Source organism: Dromaius novaehollandiae, chromosome 26 (assembly GCF_036370855.1).
Source record: "Dromaius novaehollandiae isolate bDroNov1 chromosome 26, bDroNov1.hap1, whole genome shotgun sequence".
NCBI classification, from domain to species: domain Eukaryota; kingdom Metazoa; phylum Chordata; class Aves; order Casuariiformes; family Dromaiidae; genus Dromaius; species Dromaius novaehollandiae.
The window spans coordinates 3754771-3772352 of NC_088123.1; the positions used below are offsets into that span (position 1 = coordinate 3754771).

Below are 17582 nucleotides of genomic sequence, written 5' to 3' on the forward strand. Positions count from 1 at the left end.
CCCCCCGCCGCCGCCGCCGCCGCCGCCGCCGGCCCCCGGCTGCCCCCCGCCAGCCGGCTGCGTGCGCCTGTGCGTGCGTGTGTGCGTGGGTGCGTGCGCGGGGCCCCCCCTCCTCGCCCCCCCCCGGGCCTCCGCGAGCCAATCGCCAGGGGGAAACTGAGGCACGGGGGGGGGGGGCTGGACCCCCCCCCCCAAACAGACATGCATGCAAGCAGTGACCCCCCCCCAGAAAACAGGCTCTGCAAACCCCCCCCCCCCCAAACAGCCCCATCCCTGCTGCCTGCCCCCCCCCCTTCCAACCAGGCTCCGCATCGGCCCCCACCAGGTATTTGGGGGCTTTCAAGCCCCCCCCCGAGGTTTGGCTGGAGGATGGGGGTCTTCCCAGCCCCGGGGGGTTATTGCCTGTGGGGTTATTGCCCGGGGTGGGGGGGGGTTATTATTTCCTTAGGGGGCTATTGCCCAGGGCAGTTATTTCCCACGGTGGGGGGGGGGGTATTTCCCACGGGGCGTTATTGCCCCGGGGGGGGGGGTTATTTCCCATAGTGGGGGGCATTTCCCATAGGGGCTTGTTGCCCAGGGCAGTTTTTTCCCATGGGGGAGTATTATATCCCATAGCGGGGGGCATTTCCCATGGGGGGCCATTGCCCAGGGGGTTATTTCCCATAGTGGGGGGCATTTCCGGGGGGGCTATTGCCCAGGGGACTTATTTCCCACGGGGGGGCATTTCCCACAGTGGGTTATTGCCCAGGGCAGTTATTTCCCACGGGGGGGGGGTTATTATTTCCCACGGGGGGGCATTTCCCACAGGGGGTTATTGCCCGGGGGGGGTTATTTCCCACGGTGGGGGGCACATCCCACAGGGGGTTATCACCCCCGGGACCCCCAGGAGCAGCCCCGGGGCGATGCGGCAACCCCAAAGCCCCCGCAAGCCCGCGTGCCGGCGGGGGGGGCTAGCGACACCCCCAAAAAACAGCCCCCACCCGAGCCGAGGCCGACCGAAAAGCCTGCGCCGGCCGGTCCCCGTCCCCGTCCCCGTCCCCGCGGTCCTTCCCCCCGGCAGCCTGCGAGGCCGGGCCAGAGTTCACGGCAGAGAGCCGAGACGCGGAGCCGGCGGGCGCTCGCATTGCGCCGACCCCCCCGGCTGCAAAAATCCGGGCGGATTTAATTAACGGGCCCCCGTTCCCCCCCACACAGTCGTTTTTCAGCACTAACATCACAGCCCAGATTGGGAATATTCCCACCGTCGGCATGGCAACGGCATCTTCCCGGGGGGCGGCGCGAGGATGCCCCCGGCGCGGGGGTCCCGCGGACCCCGCCGGGAAGCGCAACCGGCTGCGGAAAACCGGGAAAAACCCGGAAAACCAATCGCCTCACCCGGCCGCCGGAGAGCCGGCTGATAAATTCAGCAACTTTTTATTAGCAATGCTTTAAACGAGATTAGCCCTAATCTGCGGGCTGCTGGCGCGGGGACCGGGCGCCCCGGGGGTTTGGCCGGCGCCGGGGCTGAAGGGCGGCCCGTGGGGAGCAGGCGGCACGTCGCGCCCTTCCCGGCATGCCGGGACAGTTTTCCCATGGCTCGGAAACCCTGTGCCGGGAATTCAGCCCACGCCACGGGAACGGCCGGCCGCCGGGCCGACACACGCGGTATGAAGTGCAGCCGGTCTCAGCCCACCCGCAATGTGCGCGGGGAGGCTGGGAGGGCCGAGCCCCCCGACCCGCGGGAATAAATCCCATGGGAAAAGCGGCTCACCCTGCACCTTTAAGAGTTATACGTGCTGTATTTTACGTCGGCCGGGAACAACCACCCCGGCCGGTAAAACCAGAAACGCCGTGCCGTGCCGGAGCGCTGCAATCTTTGTCCTACATGTAACGCGGCGGCTTGTTTGCTCTGCAGCCGCTCGGGAGATGCTTTCCAGAGGCGCCTCCCTGCCGAGCCCGGCTTCCGCGCCGGCAGGACCCCTGCGATCCCGGAGGTGGGAACGAGCCATCGGAGCGGCTTTTAGGGAGTGAAAGCGCCTGTTTTCCATGCAAACGCCCTCAAAACCCGAGGAGCTCTTTGACCTACAGCCCAGGCGTTGCAATTTCTAGCGACAAGGAAGTTTTGCATTAAAAAAAAAGACACCTGGATGCAGCCACAGCAATAGATCTCACTGATTCCCGTGTTCCCAAAAACCGGCACCCAGCTGGGCCCGGACACGGAGAAGCCGGCCCAAAACGCTCCCAAAGTGCAAGGAAAAACCGCCCCGGCGGCCGAGCTCTGCCCGCGGCACAGAGCGGCTCGGCGTCGTCCCTACCGGCGTCACTGCCCGGCCCAGCGGCCGCCTCGCCACCAGCGTGTCCCCAACGCCCCTCTGCTTCCCGGGAAGGCAGCTCCTGCGGGAGAAATGGAGACAAGAGGCAAATGAGGCTGCAGGAATTGCAAAAACACCGGAGTTGCAAAGCTGCAGGAATTGCAAAGCCACCGGAGGTGCAAAGTCGCAGGAACTGCAAAGCCACCAGAGGTGCAAAACTACAGGAACTGCAAAGCCGCAGGAATTGCAAAGCCACCAGAGTTGCAAAGCCACCAGAGTTGCAAAGTTCCAGGAATTGCAAAAGCCACAGGAATTTGCAAAGCTGCAGGAATTGCAAAGCCACCAGAGGTGCAAAGTCGCAGGAATTGCAAAGCCACCAGAGTTGCAAAGTTCCAGAAATTGCAAAGCCGCAGGAACTGCAAAGCTGCAGGAATTGCAAAGCCACCAGAGTTGCAAAGCCGCAGGAATTGCAAAGCCGCCGGAGCCACCGGCAAAGCCGCACCTGAGCGAAGGAAGGGAAAGCGCGAGCAGCCGGGCCGCGCGGGGCTCGGGGTGCTTTCGCTCTCCAGCCTGGACTTGAGTTTAAAGCCAGCGCAGCCCTGCAATAAACCCGCCGTCTCCAGGAAACGGCGGCGTGCCCCTCGCAGGCATTCGCACCTCCGAGGCGAGCGCCTGCGCTCCCGGCGCCGATCCGCCGCCGCTTTCCTGACGGATCGGCCAGGACGGGCGAGGAGCCTTTGCAAAGCGGGACCCTGCTGCCCCCCAAAGCCCCCCCGGCCCGTGCTGCTCCTCGGTCTCTTTGCAAACAGCCTTTTCTCCCTCTTTGGCCTCTGCAGCACAGGGTTTTGGTAAACTTGAGCCCTGATATTTGCAGAACTTGAGCCTCGAATTTTGCACGTTAGCCCCAAATATTGCAGAGCTTCAGCCCCAAATTTTGCACGTCAGCCTCAGAATTTTGCAGAGCTTCAACCCCAATTTTTGCACCTCAGCCCCAATTTTTGCAGAGCTTCAACCCCAATTTTTGCAGCGCTGCAGCCCTTTCTCTGCCCACGCTGCTCGGGGGGGTCTGGAGCAGCCTCAGAGATGTTTCTTTACCACCTTTTGGAAAAATCCCCCCTTCCAACCCCCAAATTTCCGCCCCCCCCAACACACACACTGGGAGCCCTCGGCCCCCCGGGGAGCCCCCCGGCTGCTGCAGGGCCCTCGGGGTGGCTGTACCTGGGCTGCTGCCGTGGGGCTGCTCAGGGTCCGCGCCGGGGACTGACCCCCGGCTCCCTGCCCCACAGCCTGCCCTGGTGCCCCACAACCTGCCCCCCCAACCTGCCCCGCTGCTCCCTGCCCCCCAACCTGCCCTGCTGCCCCCCCAGACCCTGTCCTGGACCCTGCCCCACTGCCCACCCCCTCTTTCCCACTCCTTGCCCCACAGCCCCTCCACTCCCTGCCCCATAACCTGCCCCACTGTCCCCCCTGCCCTGCTGCCCCCCCACTCACTGCCCTGTACCTGCCCCACTGCCCCCCCTCTGCCCCACAACCCCCTGCTCCCTGCCCCATAACCTGCCCCTCTGCCACACTTCCTGCCCCACAGCCTGCCTCCCAGCCCCACAGCGCTGCTCCCTGCCCCACAGCCTGCCCCACAGCCCCTCTGCCCCGTTCCCTGCTCCACAGCCTGCCCCACAGTCCTGCTCCCTGCCCCTCAGCCCCACTCCCTGTCCCCCAGCCCCTCCGCCTCGCTCCCTGCCCCATAGCCTGTCTCCCAGCCCCACTCCCTGCCTCACTCCCTGCCCCCCAGCCCCGCTCCCTGCCCCATAACCTGCCCCCAGCCCCCCGGCCCCGCTCCCGGCCCCACAACCTACCCCCAGCCCCTCGGCCCCACTTCCTGCCCCCCCAACCTGCCCCTCGGCCTCACTTCCTGCCCCCCAGCCCCGCTCCCACGTGCTCGGGCCGCCCCGCCCGGCGCCCTGCGGCGCCCCCTGCCGGCCGCGCCGGCCGCCCCCCGCCCCGCCCCTCCCGCCCCCCCCCGGCCTTGGCCCGGGCGCCGCCGGGCAGCGCCCAGCACCGAGCACCCCCTTTGCCCCCCCCCAGGCCGCCCCCAGCCCCGCTGCCCCCATGCATCCACCCCCCTCGGACCGGGCACCCGGGCTCAGGCGCCCCGAAACCCCTCCTGCACCCCGCCGGGACCCCGCTCATCCGCCGCCTCCGGTGACATCCCCCAGGCGAGGCCGCGGGGATCCCGGGATGCGCCGACCCCGCGGAGCATCCCGGCGCGGCGGGCAGGAGCACCACAAACCTGTCTCCTGGGAGCCCGGCCGGCGCCGCGGGGCCGTCCCAGGCCGGGAAGCACCGAGGACGGCAGGCGAGGATGGAGCCCGCCGGGTGCCGACGGGACCATCGGGCCGGCTGGTCTTCCTCGGCTCTCCGGGAAGCGCGGCAGGGCTCACCCGGGCGAGTTTACACAGCTCGCGGAGATTTATGGTGCAGAAAATCAGATTACCTTCACTCCTCCGTCTCGCCCTCGCCAGCTTTCTTCACATGCGATTTTTTTTTTCCCTCTATCAGAGCGTAAATAGCACCCGGGAAGCGATCGTCGCCGCGCCAGGCACCTCCCGCCACAACCAGCTCCGCGGGAGACCATCGCTCCTCGGAGTAGACGCCGCAAGCCGAGGTCCCACGGCAGCAGGGCGCCGGGGCCGGGCAGCTCGCAGGCCCAGCCGGCCTTTTCCAACGCAGCCGGTAACCCGTGACCCTCGGCCAGGAAGGTCGGGATCCCGCATCTTGCTCCTGCCCCCCAGGAAGGGACCCCATAATCCGGGCTGACCCCCTAGGAGCTCCTTCAGCCTGGCATCACCGGAGCGGAGGGTGCGGATGCCTGGACTGCCAAAACCCAGCTCCGGCCGGACCGGGCATCCCGGGCGCTCGGCTTCGAGGCGCTCCGCTCCGGCTCCACGCACGGCAGCACTCAGGCAGCCATCTGCCTTTTATTATTAATGCATGAGCTGCACCGTGGAAGCGCCTGGCTCGAGCCGATGCTCCAGCCCTCTGGCTCCCTAAAAGTGACTGGGGCTAGAACAGAACTCGCCAGGCCCTGCAATAACAGGATTAAGGAGATTAAAGACTCCCACCTCTTGCACAATGCAACTTTCCAAGTGTTGCTAGAAAGAAAAATAAAACCCGACACGTTCTCCCGCGCGGGAAGGCAGTAACACGGCGCTTGCAGCCCAGCTGCGGCTCCAGAATTGCAGCAACTCGCAGCCTGTCTTAGTGACGGCCTCTGGGAAAGGACGAGCGTCCACCTACCCCCGAAGGGAGCCTGAATTCACGTGGTTCCCCAGCACAAGGGTGCCAGTGTTGCTCGGGCAGAGCCGGCCTACGGGAGCGAGCACGGGACAGCCCCGAGGCTGAACCAGTCCCCCACGTACTGCATTTCCCAAGGGAAGGAAGAGGGCTGGGAGTCATCCTGGCTCAGCTCAGGCCCCAACATGTCTCCGGCAGCGCCCTGGATCGAACCCCGGCGTCCCAACACCCAGGCCACGACGTCTGCTTCAGCCTCATCTTCCAAACGCTGCACAATGGGTGAAGTTACCCCCCTCAGCGCCTCTCCCTGGACATGGACGCAGTTCAAAACGCAGAACAGTTTTATATTGCTTTGTTTTTAATTTAAAGGGAGGAGAAGAGGGAAAAAAAAGGGTTGTCATAACTTAAACACAAGCCAAATAAAAGCACAAAAATTTTCCTTTGGAATTTAACCAGTGCATTAAATTCACATTACAAAGCATCTGCTCCTCCAACATCCCCAGCAAACAGATGTGGAAGGAGCTCTAACGCAGGGGCCGAGGCACGGCACGGAAACGCGAGCCTCCCGGCACGTACCGCGCTGCAGGAATGGACGCAGAGGTCTCTGGGCCCACGGTCATTCCTGCGGGGCTGGGCGAGCAGCACGCTTGGTCACCCTCCGTTAGGAGGATCCAGGCTGTAGGGTGGGCAGCTCGGACGCTCCCCTCGAGCACAGCAGTGGGGGAAATCGCGGCCCTGGGGAAGCCGAATTCTCCCCCCCATCCCTTACTTCGACTGGCAGGCAGCGAGCGCGCTCCCCACGAAGCGCAGCAGCCGCCCGCGCCCCTGCAGAGGCACCTCCGCTGCTCGGAGGAGGCTCCTTCGCCTCCCGCCTGGCTTTGGGCAGGTCCTGCCGCCACCTCGGCGGCCGAGGTCTCCCCAGAGCTGCAGGCCTACGCCCCTACGGCAACGGGCTGCCTCTCCGCGGGGAGAGTTACGGCATGGAAACACTTGCAAGCGGGAGCAAGACGTGCAAACGCCGCGCGTTACATCTTTGGGAGCACCCCAGATTTCGGCCCTTCAGACTTCCTTGGAAGTCTCTCAGACCCGCTGAGAGCACGCCACATCACAGGCCCGAAGTACGGAAAGCGCATCAGACAACCGCAGCTTTGGCAAGTTTTGTTGTTTTTGGTGGGGGGTTTGGGGGGGATTAAAAAAATCCTGTGTTGTCTGTGCTTTGCCCGAGGCAGGGAAGAGGTTAAAACGACTGCAGGAGACAGCTGGGAAGCAGAGCCCAGATGATCTGTCCCCTGTCCTTCGTGTCAGGATCCAAAGTCTTCAGTGCCAGACTCAGCAGCACCCACCCAACTCAGCGCCTCAGCACGCTTCAGAAGCTCTTCCAAGCAACCCTGCTCCAAAACTCCCTTCTCTCCCAGGCCCACACATGTTTCGCTTCAGTATCAGAGTGCTGCGGCCTCCCCTCACCTACCTCCCGAAAGCCTCCAGCACCGCCATCCCCTCCTGCGCCCACGGCGCGGCCAGGCTGGCAGCTAGCGGGGGACGTGTCGCTCGCTGGAGCGGGTGACGGCACCCCTTTCCGAGCTCAACACTAACCGCCCAACTGCTCGGTTTAGGCTGCGATGGAAAGCGATACTGCAGGGTCCAAGAAGTCTCAGAGTTAAACTCCTGAAGGAGGGTTACGGGCACGACGGCAAAGCTTCGGCTCGCAGCCTCTTGACGAACCCCTCCACCTGCAAGGAGGAGAGGGCGTTTCACAAAGTGCGACGCTCGGATCACGTCGAGACAGCACGCGCCAGTCGTTAATCGGTTAACTCCCAAATGAGGGCTCTCCACAGAGCAGAAAGGTTTAACAGGCTCAGAGAGAAGGGCCACGTTATTTCCTTCACGGAAGTACTCCGAAGGGGCACATTTATGTACTGTGGAAATACAACCCACCAGGGACAGCCCGGCAGCTCCTCCCAAACACACAGCTATGTTAGGGCTTCAGAAAGGTTTCCCACCAACCAGTTTCAGAGGAAATTAGGACGGGCAGGTTGTCACAGCCCTGCTGGGATCTGGCCAAAGCTCAGAGGTTAGAACTATTCCCCGAGAGAAGCAACACAAGATCTCCTGTAATCCCCAGCCACTGCTTTCCTACCATCCACCTCCAGCAACACCAGCTGCCGCAGTATCAGCTGCAGGACCTTAAGAGGACCGCGATACCAAGAAGGATCCTACAGCACGTGACAGCTGGCGGCTGCCCTCCCGCTGCTGCCTTTACTGAACTGCTGGGTTTGAGTCAGTCCTCTGGGCTAGAGTTAAAGCTAGCTCCAGCAGAGAGGTCATGACACTCCCCGCGGCTAAGAGCAGGAAGCTCAAGAGCAAGCCGTGTCTGCTCTGCCTACCTTGGTCATGAGAACGTCCTGCACAGCTGCATCATGCTCGAAATCACGATTGACATCAAGCACCAGGACAGAAGCGCTCCTGACGTCTGCGAAGTGGACCCTGCAGAAGGCAGGGAGAAAGAACCCAAAGGGCAGCGCCCGTTAGCAAACAGCAGGTAAAAAGGATGGCCATCCCCGTGGACTAGAGGAACAGTGTGGTGTTGCAAAAGCATGTACGTTATTAGAGAAAAATTTATGTGGGAAGGGACCCCTGGAGGTCTTTAGCCCAACCCCCTCTCCTCCAAAAGCTGTGTTATTCACACGTTTCAAGGAGCCAGGCTTTGCGGCGCACCCCGAGCTGTCCTTGCTCTCACTCACTCTGTGGTTTTCTCCACCAGCCAGCTCTCGTGCTGAGCGTGAAGCTGCTGCAGATACTCCAGCTGGATTCCCCTCTCCTCGGACCTCGCCCTCCGGTGCAGCCTCTCCAGGCATTTCTACGGCGGGAAGCAACAAGACTCCAGTTGAACGGGGCAAAAGAGGGTGCATTACAAGCCAGGGGGGCAAACCAGCCCGAGGGGAGAAACCGCCTGTGGCAACAACAGCCACCGAAATTCAGTATCAGGCAGCCAACAACCCCAGAGACACCCGGGGGCCCAGAGCTCTCCCTCCCGAAACCCAGGACCTGCAAGGCAGGTATCTGGGCGAAGCTTTAGGGGAAGGTGAGGAGCTGCTCTGGGATCTACAGCAAAACCACCAACTTTCCCATGGGAATAGGAGCAGGTGCTGCTGCGGGCTCCTTGCTCCCTACTCCTACAGGGCAGCAACTCACCCTAACGAAGGTTTCAGCACTGCCAGAAGCTGTCCTGTCCTCCCCAATTAAAACAGAAAGCAAATGGCTTTGGCAGCCCTCTGTCACCTGCGGAGCTGCCTGGAGATAGAGGAAGCCGTGCAGCGCGACGCGGTCCCCGAGCTCCCGCAGCAGGAAAGTGTGCCAGTCCTGGTAAATGGTCCACTCCAACGGATTCAAGTGGCCGGCCTCAAAGAGGGTTTTCGCAAAGACGTACCTAGGAAGGGACAGAGGCCGGGGACGAGGTGACCCCGCCAGCCAGGAAGCCCGCCGAGCCGCGCTCCGCCGTAGGCTGCGCCGAGCAGGACAGACGGCCACCGCTTGCGGTCACCACCAACACAGCCAAGTACGAACTAGCGGTCGAGAACTGCAAGCCCTGAGCCATCCCATGACAAATCGATGGCCCAGGGTATTTTCACTCCTATTTTCCTTTTTCTGTCCCAACTGGCCTCGGGAATACGTGCCAGGCATCCCCTGGAAGGGGTCTGGATGCCTGCCACAAGCAAAACACGGAGCGGACAGGCCTTAGGAGCTTGCTCTGAAGATATATCTTGGCAGAGGAGACCACAGTGAAGGAAAGAAGCTCTCCTGCTGCAGGCAGCCCACCCAAAACTGCTGAGGTCTAAAGGCCACGCCAGCATTGCTTTGTCTGCAATAGCAAGAAGTCCTTAAGGAGCCAAGTGCCTAAGTAATCTCACTGCGTTTTTTACCCAGCACTGCTACAATTCCAGTTTCCTGAGCTCAGGAGAAACTTGAACAGTCGATCACAGCCAGGAGTAACAGTTCCACCCTTCCCTCCTCGCCTCACGAGTTCGGCCTCCACCCAAAGACCCTGCTCACACTCCTCTCGCCTGACATTTGCACGTTCAGAGTGCTCTGGCAGAGCTCGTCCTCGTGCCTCTGGCCATGCTGCAACTGTGCCTGGGGTCCTGTTGCTCGAGAGTCACCAGTTCAAGCGCTAACACATGTCAAACAGCCCAACTATCACAGCACAGGAGGCACCTTTCCAAGAAGGAGGGAAATAAGAGCCACCGTACCAAGGAACCAGGCCCTCGAGCCTCCCTACGCAGCCCGCTCGCTCAAGCACCTTTCGCCCTTTGGAGCTGCACTGCTCAACGCAGCCGCAACGCGGCTGTTTTCTGAGGGAGAACCACCTGCTCCCTCCAAAGTGCCAGCTTGCACTGGCGACTGTACCGACGTCCTTGGATCCGTCCTAAATGTATGCCAGAGCAGAGAAAACACAGCCGTCTGGTACGGTTAACCTTTCCCAAGCTCAACGGGACAACCATTAAGTAGCCTGTGTGGCATCACCCAAAGGATTTTCGAGCAGGTCCAAAAGAGCAAGATGAATCCAGCCACTGCCTTTGTCTGACATGGGTCAGAAGCGAATGGCAAAGTGTAGAAACAGTTTTGAAGATCTGCGTGTTCCTGCTGCTTTCTCTAGTGTTCCCAGAGCACCGGTTATCGGTGGAGCTACCATGAGGAACACGTGCGTTGCTTTAATTAAGCATCGCTTCCAATTCTGTGCCGAGTGGAGGCTGCAGGGTCATTCTCTTATCTTTGCCGTGCACATCTTGGGGCTGATTAGTTTCTAAGATGCCCATTTTTGCCTTAGTCACTTCATTGCTTTTACATTTGCTGCTATCTACTGCCATACAAATGATGTTTATTGGGCACTTAATTCTCCTTTTTCTCTGTTTTAATTAAAGACCTTCACAACCTCAAGATGCGGTGGCATTTCTCTGCGCACTCACAGGGAGTACCACGGCTCGGACGCTGCTGCGAAGGGCTTGGAGCCGGGTTTCGGGGTACCCTACCTGTCGCTGTACACAGATCTCTCAAAAACCTGCACAGCCTCCGGGCTCTTCAGCAGCCTCTCCGCAAGCGGCTCCAGCTGTGCCTTAAGGCGGCTCATGCAGGAGTACGTCTGGAAGGTGTAGGACCACCGGGATGGCTCCTGGTAGATCATCTGAAGCAGGTTACCAAAGCTCTGAGGAGAGGAAGCCTGTGAAGGAACGACAGAGGCATCCTGAAGGCAAAACCCCGCCGGAGAGGGAGGAGCAGGAGGCAGATGTTCCCAGCAGCACACGAGGCTTTAATATCAGCATGGGAAAGGACGAACTGTAACTGCAAGCGGTTCCCAGCCCCTCGCGGCTGGCTCGCGCCCTTACCTCTTTCGCGCCCGTAGCTTGAACCTTTTGCCATTGCGCCACGGGTTCAGTCACCAAGTGCCACTCGGGGAACGTCCTTCCGAGGAGCTTCACGAACGTAGACTTCCCCACAGCTCAAGGAAAACACGGGAAGGGGAGTGAGAGCCTGGTGATGTGCTCGGAGAAGCCCGGGCAGATCTCCTGAGTAACTGCAGACTTTCGCTTGGCTGCTAAAGTGCAACCTCTTCATTTCAAAGCACCAGGTTTAAGTGCCTGATCAGACTTTTATTCATCCAACCTGCCAGAACCAACTGAACCGTGTTTATCCGGACAAATGGCGAGCAGATTTTACTTTAAAATAGGTACTTAATATAAGCGCCTGTAAACGCCTGCTCTACTCTGAAGGGAATGCATCCCAGCAGGACAAAACCCACCTCTCCCCCAAAATACACTAATAGGTCACAGGGCTTTTTATTAGCTGAACATAAAAAAACCCTACAGTTACAGAGAGACCCTGGGATGTTTTGTGACACACCAGTGCGATGGCAGCATTAGCTTAAGGTTAGTGGGGGGAGAGCGTTGTGGCCACCCCTTGCAATCAGCCCACCAAGGCTGCCACTGTTCACACACATGCTGGTCCCCCAACCCCCCCACACCTCAGCCCCCTCCCGTTACACCCCAGGCAGCCTGACCCCCTTCTCACCCCAGACCTCAGGCACCCCCCAAAGCCCCTGTTACACCCCAACCCTCTCCCCTCGCACCAGACCCCCCCTCATTACACCCCCACACCCCAAAAGCCCCCATTACACCCCAACCCCCTCCCCTTGCACGAGACCCCCTATACACCCCCCACCACACCCCAGAGCCCCCCAGCACCCCCAGTTACACCCCACCCCCCCAGCAGACCCCCTGCACACATCCCGGACACCCCCAACGCACCCCAAACCCCTCTCCTCAGCCCAGACCCCCCCCCGCACCCCAGAGCCCCCGTTACCCCCAGACCTCTCCCCTCAGCTCCCCCCCAGGCTCCACGGCGCTGCGCCCAGAAGACCCCCCCATCCCACCCCAACCCCCCCCGTTACACCCCCCAAACCCCTCTGCCACAGCTCAAGCCCCCCAGGACACCCTAGGGCCCCCCCCACCTCCGACCGTTACATCCCGGCCCCCCCGGCCGTTAGTCGCCGGGCCCCCCCCATCTCCGACCGTTAGACCCCGGGCGCCCCCCCGCTCTCGGCCGTTAGCCCCCAGGACCCCCCCGTCACACGCCCCGGGCCCCCCCGGCCCCGGTACCGATGTTGCCCTCGATGGCGAGCCGCAGCGCCGCCCCGCACCGCCTCATGCCGCCGCTTCCGCCTCGCCCGCGGGAGGGGGCGGGGCCGGCGAGCGCGCACGCGCGGCCCCGCCCCCTTCCCTCTGCGCGTGCGTCAGCGGGAGGGGCCGCTTCATTGAGATGCAGATTTATGCAGCGCGGCCCCGCCCCCCCCCGGATGCCCCGCCCCCGTATGCCCCGCCCCCGAGCCCCCCCAGCCGCCCCGCGCGCGCGCGCTTCGTGATATGCTAATGTATGCTAATTTGGGGGCGGGGCATCGGCGTCAGCGTGGGGCCGGCGCGGGGTGTCAGCCTGGGGCTGGGCAGCAGCGTGGGGTGTCCCAGGTGTCCACGTGAGGCCAGGGATATCGGTGTGGGGCTGGGCATCGGCATGGGGACGTCAGCCTGGGGTTGGGGACAGCAGCCTGGGGTGCCCTGGGGTGCCCTGGGGTGCCTTGGGGTGCCCTGGGGCATCAGCATGGGGTACATGGGGACATCAGCCTGGGGTGCCCCGGGGCATCAGCATGGGGACGTCAGCCTGGGGTTGGGGACATCAGCCTGGGGTGCCCTGAGGTGCCCTGGGGTGCCCTGGGCATCAGCATGGGGTACATGGGGACATCAGCCTGGGGTTGGGGACAGCAGCCTGGGGTGCCCTGGGGTGCCCTGGGCATCAGCATAGGGTGCCCCAGGGTATCAGCATGGGTTTGGGGACACCAGCCTGGGACCAGGCATCGGGCTGGGGTGCCCCGGGGCATCAGCATGGGGTCGGGGACACCAGCATGGGGTGCCCCGGGACATCAGCATGGGGTTGGGGACACCAGCCTGGGGTGCCCTGGGACATCAGTGTGGGGTTGGGGACACCAGCATGGGACCAGGCATCAGTATGGGGTGCCCCAGGGCATCAGCATGGGGTCGGGGACACCAGCCTGGGGTGCCCCGGGACATCAGCGTGGGGTTGGGGACATCAGCATGGGGTTGGGGACACCAGCATGGGACCAGGCATCAGTATGGGGTACATGGGGACGTCAACATGGGGTGCCCTGGGGCATCAGCATGGGGTTGGGGACATCGGCATGGGACCAGGCATCATCATGGGGTGCCCCGGGACATCAGCATGGGGTCGGGGACACCAGCCTGGGGTGCCCCGGGACATCATCACGGGGTTGGGGACACCAGCCTGGGACCAGGCATCATCATGGGGTGCCCCAGGGCATCAGCATGGGGTCGGGGACACCAGCCTGGGGTGCCCCGGGACATCAGCGTGGGGTTGGGGACATCAGCATGGGGTTGGGGACACCAGCATGGGACCAGGCATCAGTATGGGGTACATGGGGACGTCAACATGGGGTGCCCTGGGGCATCAGCATGGGGTTGGGGACATCGGCATGGGACCAGGCATCATCATGGGGTGCCCCGGGACATCAGCATGGGGTCGGGGACACCAGCCTGGGGTGTCCTGGGGCATCATCATGGGGTTGGGGACATCAGCATGGGACCGGGCATCATCATGGGGTGCCCCGGGACATCAGCATGGGGTCGGGGACACCAGCATGGGGTGCCCTGGGGCATCATCATGGGGTCGGGGACACCAGCCTGGGGTGCCCCGGGACATCAGCGTGGGGTTGGGGACACCAGCCTGGGGTGCCCCGGGACATCATTGCGGGGTTGGGGACACCAGCCTGGGACCAGGCATCATCATGGGGTGCCCCAGGGCATCAGCGCGGGGTCGGGCACCATCACACACTGTCGGACGGGGTCGGGGATCACCGTGGGGTCGAGGGTACCAGCCGTGGCCCCCCCAGTGCGCCCCCCCCCGCCAGACCCCCAAACAGGCCCGAGAAACAGGGCAGAGCCTCGAGAAAAGGTTTTAATGCTCGCTGGAGGTGCTGGGGAGCCGCGAGGGCGGGGGGGGCGCCGGGGGGGGCCGCGGCACCGAGGGGGGGGCCGCGGCGCCGGGGGCGAGGGGGGGGGCTTAGAAGCATTTCCGGTGGACGATGGAGGGCCCGGCCTCGTCGTACTCGGGTTTGCTGATCCACATCTGCTGGAAGGTGGAGAGCGAGGCCAGGATGGAGCCGCCGATCCACACGGAGTATTTCCGCTCCGGGGGGGCGATGATCTGCCGGGAGCGACGGGGTCAGGATCCAGCCACGCATCCCCCCCCCCAAAAAAAAAAAAAAAAAGAAAAAAAACCCCTTTTCCCCCCTCTCCGGCTGGGAGCAGCCCCCGCGCAGCCCCCCAGCCCCATCCCACCTCCCCGAGCCCCCGCCGAGGAGGCGCCGAGGGGGGGGGCGGTACCCAACGGCCGCCGGTTGGGCGGTGCGTCCCCCCCCCCGGCCCCGTACTTTGATCTTCATGGTGCTGGGGGCCAGCGCCGTGATCTCCTTCTGCATCCTGTCGGCGATGCCGGGGTACATGGTGGTGCCGCCCGAGAGCACGTTGTTGGCGTAGAGGTCCTTGCGGATGTCGATGTCGCACTTCATGATGGAGTTGTAGGTGGTCTCGTGGATGCCGGCCGACTCCATGCCTGGGGGGGGACACACACACACACACACACGCGGACGCCGGGCGCTCAGCACCCCGCCACCCCCCCGGGGACCCCCCCGGGCCCGCGGCGGGGCCTCACCGATGAAGGAGGGCTGGAAGAGGGTCTCGGGGCAGCGGAAGCGCTCGTTGCCGATGGTGATGACCTGCCCGTCGGGCAGCTCGTAGCTCTTCTCCAGCGAGGAGGAGGAGGCGGCCGTGGCCATCTCGTTCTCGAAGTCGAGGGCCACGTAGCAGAGCTTCTCCTTGATGTCGCGCACGATCTCCCTCTCGGCTGCGGGACACGGCCGGTGAGGGCGGCGGGACCGGCCCCCCCCCGCGCGGCGGGACCCCCCCGCCGCCCCCCGCCCGTACCGGTGGTGACGAAGGAGTAGCCCCTCTCGGTGAGGATCTTCATGAGGTAGTCGGTGAGGTCGCGGCCGGCCAGGTCGAGGCGCATGATGGCGTGGGGCAGAGCGTAGCCCTCGTAGATGGGCACGTTGTGCGTGACGCCGTCGCCCGAGTCCAGCACGATGCCTGCGGCGGGGGGGGGGGGGGGGGCAAGGGGGGGTCAGGGCGGCGCGGCGCGGCGGGGCCGGCGGCCCCCGGGGAAGGGCTACTCACCGGTGGTGCGGCCGGAGGCGTAGAGGGAGAGCACGGCCTGGATGGCCACGTACATGGCCGGCACGTTGAAGGTCTCGAACATGATCTGCGGGGGAAGGCGGCGGGGTCAGCGGGGACGCGGGGGGCACCGCCTTGTGCCCAGGCGGGGGGCAGTGCACTGCACACATCTGGGGTGGGTGCATCGCCCGGACACATCTGGGGTGGGTGCATAGCCCGCAGATGTGGTGTGGGTCGGTGCATCGCCCGGACACATCTGGGGTGGGTGCATCGCCCACAGATCTGGGTCAGTGCATCACTTGAACACATCTGGGGTGGGTGCACTGCATGCAGATGTGGTGTGGGTCAGTGCATCGCCCAGACACGTCTGGGGTGGGTGCATTGCCCGGAAACATCTGGGGTCAGTGCATCACCCGGACACATCTGGAGTGGGTACATTGCCCACAAATGTGGGTCAGTGCATCACCCTGCCACATCTGGGGTGGGTGCATTGCCCGGAAACATCTGGGGTCAGTGCATCACCACGCACATCTGGGGTGGGTGCATTGCCCACAGATGTGGGTCAGTGCATTGCCCAGACACATCTGGGGTGGGTGCATTGCCCACAGATGTGGGTCAGTGCATTGCCCAGACACATCTGGAGTGGGTACATTGCCCACAGATGTGGGTCAGTGCATCACCCTGCCACATCTGGAGTGGGTACATTGCCCACAGATGTGGGTCAGTGCATCACCCTGCCACATCTGGGGTGGGTGCATTGCCCACAGATGTGGGTCAGTGCATTGCCCAAACACATCTGGAGTGGGTACATTGCCCACAGATGTGGGTCAGTGCATCGCCCTGCCCCATCTGGGGTGGGTACATTGCCCACAGATGTGGGTCAGTGCATTGCCCAGACACATCTGGAGTGGGTGTGTTGCCCACAGAAGTGGGTCGGTGCGTCGCCCAGAGAAGCTGCACCCAACGCACGGGGCGGCGAGACCCCCGGAGAGCTCTGCCCTCCACCGCACGCGGCTCGCCCACCCCTCGGGCTCCCGGCGCGGCCCCCGCCCGCCCCTGCACCTGGGTCATCTTCTCGCGGTTGGCCTTGGGGTTGAGGGGCGCCTCGGTGAGCAGGGTCGGGTGCTCCTCGGGCGCCACGCGCAGCTCGTTGTAGAAGGAGTGGTGCCAGATCTAGGGCGAGAAAGGGCGTCAGACGGGGCCGGGGGGGCCGGGCCGGGCCGGGGGGTCTCCGCGCCGCCCCCACCTTCTCCATGTCGTCCCAGTTGGTGATGATGCCGTGCTCGATGGGGTACTTGAGCGTGAGGATGCCCCTCTTGCTCTGCGCCTCGTCGCCCACGTAGCTGTCCTTCTGCCCCATGCCCACCATGACGCCCTGCCGCCGGGGGAGACGCTCCGTTAGGCTCCTTGGAGGCCCGGGGGGGCCGGCGGGCGGGGGCCGCGGCGGCGGGTACCCACCTGGTGCCGGGGGCGGCCCACGATGGAGGGGAAGACGGCGCGGGGGGCATCGTCGCCGGCGAAGCCGGCCTTGCAGAGCCCGGAGCCGTTGTCGCACACCAGGGCGGTGGTCTCCTCCTCGCACATGCTGGGGCCGCTGGAGGCTGCCGAGCCGGGCACCGGGGCGAAAGCTGCGGCGCGGGCGGGGGGGGGGGGAAAGGCCCGTGAAACCGGCGCCCGGCGCTGCCCGGTCCTCCCGGAGCGACGGGGTCGGTGCATCCGCTCCGCGCGCCCCGCCGCCGCTGCAGCCCGGCATCGTCCGGGCATCGCCTCCATCCCTGCCTGACGCTCGGCGCCGGGCGGGATGGGCCCCCGCAAGCCAAAAAGGAAAAAACACAGCCACCCATTCCCGCGGCCCCCGCGAGTGCCCCGCAGTGATTTCCCCCCCCCAAAAGCCGCCCCAGGCACCGTGCAACCCCAGCCCGGGACGTCACAGCCCCGGGGGCACCCCGAGCCCCCCGGGGCTGCCACCGAGCCCCGACGGGTGCTTTCTTCCCCCCCCCCCCCCGGGCGAGGCGTCTCGGTACTCACCGCGGAGGCGAGAGCTCCTTTCCTCTGGGACCGAGTCCCGCTGCGCCCTTGGTATAAATACCAGGGAGACTTTGCAACCTCAGAGGCGGATCCTCTCTAAACAAAGGCCCTAAATAGGCTAAGTGATGGTGCGTTAGCCATATGGCCATATAAGGTGCTTTAT

General features: G+C 63.9%; 2 protein-coding genes and 1 long non-coding RNA gene across 3 annotated transcripts; all 3 read right to left on the minus strand.

Annotated features, from left to right (window-relative positions):
• Nucleotides 1-1397: 1397 nt before the first annotated feature.
• On the minus strand, nt 1398-3579 carry LOC135323687 (uncharacterized). The gene is made up of 2 exons (XR_010385168.1): nt 3510-3579; nt 1398-2373 (listed from the first exon to the last, which is right to left on the minus strand). It is a non-coding gene; the product is annotated as an uncharacterized LOC135323687 (long non-coding RNA).
• Nucleotides 3580-5919: 2340 nt separating this feature from the next.
• Nucleotides 5920-12327, minus strand: DGUOK (deoxyguanosine kinase). Its single transcript, XM_064497806.1, has 7 exons — nt 12233-12327; nt 10964-11076; nt 10610-10797; nt 8862-9009; nt 8324-8439; nt 7967-8066; nt 5920-7312 (listed from the first exon to the last, which is right to left on the minus strand). Exons 1-7 carry the CDS (start codon nt 12279-12281, stop codon nt 7259-7261), a joined length of 768 nt encoding a protein of 255 aa, XP_064353876.1. The 5' UTR covers nt 12282-12327; the 3' UTR covers nt 5920-7258.
• A 1774-nt stretch (nt 12328-14101) lies between these two features.
• ACTG2 (actin gamma 2, smooth muscle) lies at nt 14102-17515 on the minus strand. The gene is made up of 9 exons (XM_064497811.1): nt 17420-17515; nt 16850-17019; nt 16638-16766; nt 16454-16564; nt 15395-15479; nt 15146-15307; nt 14874-15065; nt 14593-14774; nt 14102-14366 (listed from the first exon to the last, which is right to left on the minus strand). The coding sequence occupies exons 2-9, from the start codon at nt 16973-16975 to the stop codon at nt 14223-14225; spliced, it is 1131 nt and encodes a 376-aa protein (XP_064353881.1). The 5' UTR covers nt 16976-17019; nt 17420-17515; the 3' UTR covers nt 14102-14222.
• Between the last annotated feature and the right edge of the window lie 67 nt (nt 17516-17582).